Here is a 9,905-nt window from a genome sequence, read left to right as displayed (position 1 = left end):
ATCACCAACGCCTAAGTTGGGTCAGACTGTAACCCCCACGCCACTAGAAGCCGCATTAACCGGCACTGGTCACTAAATAGCCTTTATACGCCTTGCGCTGCTTCACCAGGAAGGGCTCCCACTCACAGAGCCACCGGCAGAGGGGCTTGTATGCTAATCCCCCGGGACCATCATCATGTGTGGCACATCCCTGCAAAGTTCAAGAGCAGGAAGACCGGTCTCGGAAGTTTCACCACTGAGGTGGCAAAAACTCTGTTGCCGACCAGCTGGCCTGTTCGGGGGTGAGCCTGCGTGCCAGTGGGTCCATTCTTTCAGTCTTCTTCCATATTTCCCCTTAAAAAAACATAAGGTTACTCAAGGTTCTCTCTTGGTGCTTACTCACCCCTTAGACTATACTACAGAAGGGTCTCTTTAAAAACGGAATTGTAACTTGCCTTTTCAGTATAGAAACTACCTGGCAGCAATGCAGGCTTTTTTTTTTCTTGGTTCATATCACACAGGCTATTTTTAAATCTCTGAAGTGATACCAGGTCCTCCTGGCACCGCCAGAGGAAGGCTGGGAGGCGGTACTACCCAATCCGACCATACTGATTTTATTTATTCCACATGGCCTAAAAACATGTTTGAACATAATGTGCCATAATTTTTCTGGTGATTTCTATGAATCACTTTTTAATTATGAATAATGTGTTCAGGAGACACTCCTGAGAAATTTTACCCAAGGTTGCCTTGACAACCATCACATAAAATATCCAAAGTAAAGCAGCTTCCATGACCGGCACAAAAAAATCAACTTGAAAGCTTGGATTCCTAAAAGACCATCAGTCAGCTTCCCCCACGATCCACACACGCAAAGCATCGCTGAGAAATCCAGATCCACAGACAAAAGGAAAAGATATTTACTGTCAAATCATTGTTCAAAGGGGTTTTGTACAAATATAAATTTTCCAGCTCCCCATGGAGCCCGTGCCCTGTCCTTGGAGCTAGGACATTCTCGGTGATTGCCTCTCTTACCCTCAGCGGAAGATTTGCAACTTTTAAGCGATCCGCTGCGGGTTCAACCGGAAGCAAGCCTTCTTCTTCCATGGCCCATTTCAGGCTGCTCCGAAATTTACATGTTTGTGCAAGGTGATGAGTGCGGACTTCCGTTTCAGGGATTCGCTTTCAGAAAAACTTGCCTGCTGCATCTCAGGCCATGAGGTCCGGTCCACCTCGCGCTCTCCGCAGGAACCGGTGAGCGGGGTTAGCTGTGGGATTCCCCAGGGTTGGGGCGTCTCTCTTCTCATCTTTACCTACTTGGAGCTGTCAGCTTTTCCCAAACTGATGGTGTAGGCATGAGGCTAAATGGAAACCTCGCGCGTGAGTTTCGCAGAACTCACAACTTTGCTTAATTGTTTAACAGGTATTGGAGCCTTTGCTTTCGGTCCCGCGTGGAGGGCGCCGAAGCAAGTGTAAAAACGGTGCCGGGTGCGCCAGGAGGAGCCAGGTCCACCTGTCCACTGCGCGAGTACCCGCTCAAAAGTTAGATTTCTCTATAAACTCTCCCAGCTGTGACCCACCTTCCCCCCCCGCCATTCCTTGGCGCCCAGCTCAGGGCCTGGCAAATGGGAGGAACTAGCCAAAATTAAACGCAAGGTTGACACCAGGTCTCCGGCATCATACTACAGCGGTTTCACTAGTCTGGGTCCTGTGGCAGCGGAGCCGCGCTCACGGGAGTTTCCGATCGCCTCTCCCACGAGGAGGAAGGCGGCGGGAAGGGTCTGCGCGCTCGCTGCACCCCAGGGCAAAAGCGGCCGCCAGAGGAGCGCAGAGAGGAATCCGGGGAAGTTAATAAACCTGTGCACACCCGCAGGCTGGCGGGAGCGTGCGTGCAATGCCCAAGCTTATTTTGTTTCCGCCCCCTAAAAAGCGGAGAGGGTGGTGGAGTTGGGGCCATTTTCGTAAAACGCACAGTGGAAATTTGAAGTCACTCAGCTACCCGACGCCCTTCGCGGGGGAAACGCTCCTGAATTGAGGAAAAAAAAAAAAAAAGTCCGTGGTTTCGCACGAAAACGCGCTCGTCTGTACCGGCACTCAGAAGGGTCTAGGGGCCACCGAGGGGGCGTGAGACCTTCCTCTTCCTCCTCCTCTTCTCCTCCATCTCGCACGCGCCCGTCTCCCCCACGAAGGCTGCGCCTCCCGCAGCCGCGCTCCGTCCGGGACAGCTCGGGAAGCGCGACTTCTGCTTCCCACCCCACCAGACACCCCGACCCACCCGCACCGGTGCCCGGCGCCTCTCGTCCGTGCCACACGGGTCCCAGCTCCGTCCAGTCCCCACTCCCCGCGCGGAAAGAATCTGAGAGGCAGGAGCCGAGCGAGGGCAGAGCGACCCGAGCGGAAGGGCGAGTGGGAGACGGGCAGGGGCCGCGCGCATCGGGGCTCAGGTCCACGCACCAGAGCGTCACGGCCGCGGGCGCCCACCACCCCATGTGACCGCGGCCCTGCGCGCGAAGGCCCCTGTGCCTCCTGCGCTCCCTGAACGACCCCTGGCCACCACCACGCGCCCCCCACTACGGGCAGCGTGCGCATTGCGCCCCCTTCCGCCCACGTTCCCGGGCAGCGTTTCTAACCACGCGGGAGGCTGGAGGAGCGAGCGAGCGCCAAAAGCCGCGCCGCGACGCCATCTCCTAAATAATTTCCTTCAGTGCCAGGAGGACGTGCCGAGACCCCTCTCTAAGTCCAGGAGACCTCTGGCGTCTGGGGAGCCTGACTCTCCATCCACTCCAGCCGCGCGGCTCTCGTGCCCACGTGTGGCCCGCAACCCACGAAGTCCGAGTGCGTCCACGGCGCGGAGGGCTGCGAGGGGGCCTCGCCGCAGCGTGGAACAGGAGCAGGTGCAGTCCCCGCCGCGGCTCAGACGCGAAGTCCGGTTTGCGCGCGGCCCGCAGGGCGAAACCTGGGACGGAGGAGCGCCGGGCTGTGTGGGCCTCGCCTCTTGCTCCTCTGGGAGTAAGTGTGTTCCCATACACACACCTCTCACGCCGGTCTCTGAAATGAAATCACAAAAATAAACACCCGCTGGAAGCGGGAAGGTGCGCGCGCCCAGCCAGGCCCGCCCGCCGGCCTTCCCGTAACTTTGTGCGCGCGTTTTCCCCCAGACCCGGAGGTCCCCACTGCTGTGGGCGCCCGGCAAGAGGACCCTGCGCCAAACGAACCCTCCGTTTTGGCCAGCCCTATATTAAGGATTGGCTATTGCTGTTATTAAAAGCTAGGGAAAAAAATGAAGCCCATCACGCTGGGACTTTCTTTGATGTGCAGAAATATTTATCGCGGCGGGTAGGTGTTGTTTTTGTTTCTTAAAGGCGATTTTGGGGTTGAGTTTGCGAAGGGCCGTTTCCGCGGCGACACAGGTGAACGAATCGGTTTTCAGATTTCTAGGCGCTCACTGATGTAACTACCGAGAAAGTTCGGGGCTCACGGAGCTTTCCCAAGTGATCACAGCCTCCCAGGACGCTGTGGGACAAGCAGGGTGGAGGAAGGTGGGCGCCTCGGGGCTTCTGCTCTCCTTTGGCTGGGAAGCCCCGTCTGGCCGCAAGCATGGCTCCTGGACGCTGGGCGCCGCTTTCGCTCGGCAGAGACCCCCGACTGCCAACCTCCGAAGGTCACTGGGTGTCTGTGTGCGTCCACGAACCTTGTCGGAGCCCGCCCCCGGGGAAGGCAGGGCTGGGCCCAGGAGACGGAGGCAAAACGCAGAGGGAGGTGTCGCCTCTGCTCCTCCCCGGGTAGAATGAACTCTGACACGTGTCCGTTTATCCCCACAAGCCCAGTGGGCCTGCTCCTGGGGCGGCCCCTCTCAAGGACCTGGCTGCTACCTGTAAGGACCGGAGACTGCTTGTGTCCCACTAAATGCCCTGCGTTGAGACAGGGGAGGCACTGTCCCAGAAGACACCCTGGTGCCCCCAGTCTCCAAACCCCGAGTCCTCCTGGACAGAGATTGGGGGAAACGTGGTCACCACCCATCCCGGGATCCCAGAAAGAAGCATGGGCTTCAAGCCCCCAACCCCACGGAGAGCTGCAGCCTGGCACGCGGGAGGCTTAGGAGAGAGACCTGGTCCCTGAACCCAGCCCAGGGGCCCATGGACCCAGTGCAGGAAGCCGGACCTGCCCGGGTTCCTGTCATCTCAACCAGACCAGCCTCAAAGCCCACACTTTCCCAAAGGAGGAGCTTCTAGTTAAAAGAACACTTCAAAAAAAAAAGGGAGAAGTAACCCCCCACCCCCACCCCCCACTTGGGATGGAGCAGGCAGAGCGAGTTTGTCTAGGGCTCTCAGGGATACACTATTAGGAAGTCGCTCTGGATACCTGCAATTATTTTTAAACACTGTGGGGTAAACGTGGTGCTCCCTGCTTTCTGGGAGCAGCCAGGACCCTGGGGATTGTTGTTGAGGTCTCTACGAGGTTTACGCGGGAAAGGAGGGCCGCTCTTTAGGACAAGAACGTCTCCCAGGCTGGAACTAGCCACATGTGGCACCGGACACGCGCAGTGTTTCGCGGCGTGAGCACCGCCAGTGGCAGACCCCGGCTTTTTGGGGTCTGACCCTCCGCAGGGTTGCCTGTCGCCTCGGCTTGGGGGTTGGGAGTGGGCGGCCAGGGCGGGGGAGCTCTGCCTGTCCCCCTACCCCTTAGTGACAAGGTTTGTGATCCGCCACGTCAGGGGCCCGTCCCGGGGGCCGGTCCCTGGTGGACCCTCTGCGCTTGTCTGCGTTGACCTCCCCTGAAAGTCCGCCCCAGGTAGGCGCGCGGGGCGCGGCAGCTGAAACGGAAACTCGGGCAGATGCGGGACGATCAGGGCCCGCCCCCCTTTCCTCCCAGGGCCTGAATTCCTTCCAGATTAGTTGTGTAATGGAAAATTTCCAAGACGTAGGGGTACGCGGGGCAGACCGCTGGGGCGGCGCGGGGCTAGCAGGCCGCGCGCCCACGCTCCTGAACTCGAGCGGCCGGGCCCCCTCGCCCGCTCGCCCTCCTGTCGGACTCTGTGGGCTCCTTCCGGGCCAGCGTGTGAACCGCCCTTGCGGGGTGATGTCTTGGGACCCGGGGTGGGCTGCTGCAGCCCTACGAGCTGGCCGTGCCCCGAGCGAGAGACACGTAGCCGGTGTCCCAGTCCGCAGTCGCCGCCAAAGTTCTGAGCACTCAGTCGGGGCTTTTTGGTTTGTAAGATCTTCGGACTTGGCTCTGACTGTCCCTCATAGGGCCCGTGGGTGACCTGCGCCGAGGCCGAAGATCTCCCTCCCTTAGGCACAGCCCTGGGACAGGGGTAGCTTCTGCCTTCGCTGTCGCGCGCTAACGCCACATTCTTTGCCACCTGGGAAAACGCGGAATCCGCGCCCAGGGCTTTGAGTACTTTCGGGAATGCCTTCGGAGACCCGGGTCCCGCAGCCGGGTGTGCAGACAGAGGAGGAATGTTTGGGGGCAGGGGCTTCTGCTCGGGCAGGCTTGGGGCCTGGACGCGGCCCACGCCACTCACCTTCGAATTTTTAAATTCTGTTTTCCGACCTCCCAGAGCACGCGGTTCGAACTTGCCTCGCAGCTGCGCGGGCCGCGGCTGCGCCTGGGAAAACCGGGCCGCCAGAGCTCCCGTGCGCTTTCCCGTTAAATCCGGGGAATTTGGTTTTGGGAGAAAGTTTCCGTGCTTGTTACTTGTGGGGTCTCTCCCAGTGCCACTTAGCCATGCTTCTGCGATCTGCGTAATCCCTTTTCAAGCTCGGGAGGCTTGATTGAGGGTCGGAAATCGTGGGGGGGGGGGGGGTGGAGAGAAGCGTTGAATCCTCCCGAAGCCAGGAAGATGGCAGTGCGTGCAGAGTTGGGGTGGGGGTGGGGGAGCTGCGAAAGCCGCAGCGGGGCCTGGGCCGCAGCCCGGTGCCCTCTCTGCGTCAAAGCCAGATCCGGCAGCACGGGCGCTGCCCAGCGCAAGATTCCTGGGTTTGGGCACCGCGTACCCGCGCGGCTCGCACCAGTAACAGGAGAGCGCACCATGCTCCCAGTCCTCCACCTCCACCACCACCACCCCCGCGAAAAATGCGGGTTCCTCTTGCTCCCTGCTCCAGCGGCTCTGCGGTGGGTTTGCCAGGGTGAGAGGGGCCGGCGGGGGTGAGCCCGGGTTTGCTCACGTTGCCAACCACCTGGATGGGGCGTCTACGCCGCCTCTAATGCCTTCAAAGTCCTGGCCTTAATGGGGTCCCTACGGGAAGTGAGGAGCGCCTGCTGCAGGCACGGTGGTCGGGACCGGGTCTTCCTGGTGCCTGCCCGTGAGAGCGCCGAGCAGCCGGCTCCTCCTGGGCGGAGGAAGAACGCAGTGCGCCCGGAGCGAAAATCCCCCCGGCCAGCTCTTCTGATCGGGCGACCTCCATCCGCGTGGCTACCTCTAGCGTAGGCGCTCCAAGGCCCTAGATCCCAACAGTGCGCGGCACACCGCCGGGAGACCACCCAGGACCCCGAAGTCCCAGAGTGACTGTGGCCTCTGCGCCTGTCCATAACCCGGGGCGCCTAGGGAGCTGGTGTCCACACTGCGTCGGGGCTTTCAGGCTCCTGGAAAGGATAGGGTTGTTGCCCATCGCCGTAGGTGGCGTGGGCGGAGGACCCCGTGCCCAAACCTATCCCGGGGTGCAGACGCTTAAGGTTGGGACAAGGCGGGACAGCAAGACTCCTCAAGTCTCGGGTGTCCCAGAGAGAGCGCGGCGGGATGCTGGGTGGCCTCGCCTCCAAAGGCGCCTCCCAGCTCCCCTGTCTTCTGTCTTGTCGCTTGGGCCCCACCGACGCCTGCCAGGTGAGCCCACCTCTGCAACCCTCGCCCCCAAGTGACCGCCCCACTGCGATCCCCCGAAATCCCCGCTGCAACGGATCGTGCGGCTGCGCCACTCTCGGGCAGCTCCGGCCGGCGCCCAGGGAGAGGCCTCGCCGCCAGGCTCGGCTCCCCGAACCCCTCCCTCCTTCCGCCCGGCCCGGGCGTCCTGGCGGCCTCCTGCGAGGGCGCCGATCTCTTTTTGCTCTGTTTGCAGGAGACAAGGGGCAGAAGGGTCACTTCGGAGCCTCCCGCGATTTCCTTTTGTGTATGTGTATGGGGCGGGGGCCCTTCCCTCTGGCCGCACCGCTTTGGCTCTCGGACCTGCGACTTGGGGAGGGCGAGAGCACAGGAGCCGCTCGCGCTCCGAGGACTCGGCGCTCCCCGGCAGGGCACTTGGCCGGCGGGTCTCGCCGCCTCCTCCCGGCTGCGCCCGCCGGCGACCTGCCCGAGAGCCACAGAGGAGGCCTGGACACCCCTCCCTCCTCCCTACTTCGCTCCTCCCCGCGCCCAGCCGAGCGCCCAGGTCCCGCGACCCTATCTCGGGGGTCGGGTCCCCACGGGGCGCTGGGTGCACTCACCGCGACTTGCCCGAGCCCGGGAGCGCGCGGGTCTCCACCAGGAGAGTCCCTGGGGGCAGCGGCGCGGAGGCGCGCCAGTGGCTCCAGGGCCGCGGCAGGGTCGGAGGCGAGATTCACCGCCCCCGCCCCCGCCACGGCCCCTCCCCCTGCCGGTCCCCCTCCCCCCCTGGGCCGGGGCGGCCCCGCGCTCCGCCCGAAGGCGGGTCCGCCATAAACAAACGCAGCTCGGTCGCACGTGGACGGCGGAGCGGCTGCGCCTCGCCACCTTCGCGGGCTCCAGGCACCGCGTCTCCAGGCACCGAGAGCGGCTAGGGAGGGCAGGAGAGCGCTCCGGGGCCGGGCCCCAGCCGCCTGCGCCCCACTCCCCTCCGCTCGCCTCCCGCTCCATGGCTCCGCGGCCGCCGCCGCCCCTGCGGCCCTCCGCGGCGGAGGGGCCTCGCGGCCGCGGGTGCACACCCTCGGCTAAGGACTAAAGGGCGCCGCCGCCTTCTCGCCGGCCCCCTCGCCCTCGGGAAAGCCGAGACACGGGCCACAGGCGGAGGGAGGAAGAGAGAGCAGAAGCGAGCGGGAAGCGGTGCTCCGGTCGCCGCGGGACAGCCCAGCCCCGAGGAGGCTGCGCCCCGGGCCGCGGCGGGCGGAGCGCGGGGCGGCGCCGCGGGTTTGCGCCGAACCCAGGGCTGGCGGCTGCGGCGAGGCGCCTCGGTGCCCCGGGGCGGTCCCGCGCACCTGCCCGCGGCCGGCGCTCCGGACCCACCTGGCTCCGGAACCCCTTTGCCGGTCCCCGCCGGGGCAGCCCGAGCGGGGCTCCGCGGGCCTGCAGCGCCGCCGGGTCTAATATGCCCAGAGCCGAGGCGCGATGAAGGAGAAGTCCAAGAATGCGGCCAAGACCAGGAGGGAGAAGGAAAATGGCGAGTTCTACGAGCTGGCCAAGCTGCTCCCGCTGCCGTCGGCCATCACCTCGCAGCTGGACAAAGCGTCCATCATCCGACTCACCACGAGCTATCTGAAGATGCGCGCCGTCTTCCCCGAAGGTGAGGCCGCAGGTGGGCCGCCGGGGACGCTGGGGAGCTGGCGGCCTCGGCGCAGGCGGGGAGCAGCAGCCAGCTGCCTGGGGAGGCCCCGGCGGGGGCTTCAGCTCCAACCCTGACTCAAGGAGAGGGGCAAGGCTGGGACGGCCCAGGCCACCAAACCATCTTTTGTCCCAGGGTCGCGCATTAGCGAACCAAGAGTTGTCCCAGGAACAGAAGGTCCCCAGGCCTGCACCGGCTCCACCATTACAGTCAGTCTTCTTTCTTTTTATTTTTCTCTCTTTCTCTCTCTCTTTTTTCTCTTTCTTTTCTCTCTCTCCATTCTTTCCTTTTTGCTTTCTTTTTTTTGTTTCTCTCCCTTCTTTCTTTTCTCTTCCAGTTCACCCTTGCTTTCCTTTCTTTTCTCTTTCTCCCTCGCCTCCCCTTCCCTACTCTTTTTAAAATGTCCCCTTTTAATCTACTCTCCTCATTTCTCCTCTTTGCCTGGAGGGGTGCAGGGCTCTTGCGTTCCATGCGCCGGCTCCCGGGCAGGCCGCGCTGAGCACTTGTAGGGGCTCCTTTTCCTGTCCACTTCCCTTGGATCCAGGACGTGGGAGATCAGGATAGGAGAGTGGGCGGGCTGGCAAGCGCAGACCCAGCCTGAAAGAACCGGAGACGCCCCCAGAAAGACGCGATGCGATCGGCTGGAAACTCTTAGGACCGAAGGAAAGGAGGAGGTGGGTGGGCTTCGCCGCCGCACACGCCAGCCTGGCACCGCCAAGCAGCAGGCCCCCGGGGTCGCTGCGGCCAGCCTGAGGGATTCCGATGCTGCAGGCTGGCGCACTCCTCCGGGGCCTGGCGGGCGCTCCGGGACGTCCTGGCCTAGCGGCCGAGAGCTGCGCCGCGGCTGGGAGAGCTTCAGCTCGGTGGTCGTGGCTACCTCGGCGACAGGTGTCCATGGGCCACAGGGCTCCTCCGTGGACGCTGGTCTGTGCCAGGCGCTCGACCTGAACTCCATAAGCCCCGCTGTTTGCAATCGCCACCACGAAACCTGTTATTTGTAGCCGGCCCTGGCTGGGAGCTGCGCTTCTCGCCGCGCTGGAGCGCCGAGGGCCAGGGAGCCGAGAGCCGAGAGCCGTGGCGTCTCTCCGAGGCGGTGCGTCCTTTTCCTCGCTTGCCGGAGCCGGAGTAGTTCTCCACTTTGCTACTTGGGTTGGCAGAGACGGCTCGGGCTGCAATCCCTTCTGCTGCTTGAGAAGTAACAACGATTCTCAGGCTAAAGTTTCCATGGAAATTCACAGAGAATTCGGTTGTACCAGAACCAGGGAGCAATGGTGTTAACTAGTTTGCTCACCGCCTGGCACGAAGCAGCTGTGGAATTAGGACAGGGTTTTGAGCCCCTGGCCTCCACCCGGTTCCGAAGTCAAAAGGGAGGAAGAAATGATCAGAAGATTTAGTGATCCTTTGCCGATGAATTAAAAAAATAATAAAACGCAAGTT

At 62.5% G+C, this 9,905-nt stretch overlaps 1 protein-coding gene and 1 long non-coding RNA gene across 3 annotated transcripts in view; one reads left to right on the top strand and one right to left on the bottom strand.

Annotated features, from left to right (window-relative positions):
* Window positions 1–877: 877 nt before the first annotated feature.
* Window positions 878–7,551, bottom strand: LOC149126888 (uncharacterized). Its single transcript, XR_016232994.1, has 2 exons — window positions 7,399–7,551; window positions 878–3,027 (listed from the first exon to the last, which is right to left on the bottom strand). It is a non-coding gene; the product is annotated as an uncharacterized LOC149126888 (long non-coding RNA).
* A 68-nt stretch (window positions 7,552–7,619) lies between these two features.
* SIM2 (SIM bHLH transcription factor 2) overlaps window positions 7,620–9,905 on the top strand; it is a 43,853-nt gene continuing 41,567 nt past the window's right edge. Inside the window, exon 1 of one of the 2 annotated variants that reach the window (XM_051833637.3) lies at window positions 7,620–8,429. In XM_051833637.3, the coding sequence (XP_051689597.3) occupies window positions 8,255–8,429 (175 nt within the window). In that variant the 5' untranslated portion in view covers window positions 7,620–8,254. The remainder of the gene's footprint in view (window positions 8,430–9,905) is intronic. The other variant, XR_016232993.1, reaches the window with a different exon arrangement.

The sequence above is a fragment of the Oryctolagus cuniculus genome, chromosome 4, assembly GCF_051225735.1.
Source record: "Oryctolagus cuniculus isolate XC-2025 breed Fujian yellow rabbit chromosome 4, ASM5122573v1, whole genome shotgun sequence".
NCBI classification, from domain to species: Eukaryota; Metazoa; Chordata; class Mammalia; order Lagomorpha; family Leporidae; genus Oryctolagus; species Oryctolagus cuniculus.
This window is presented reverse-complemented; position numbering and strand designations above follow the sequence as displayed.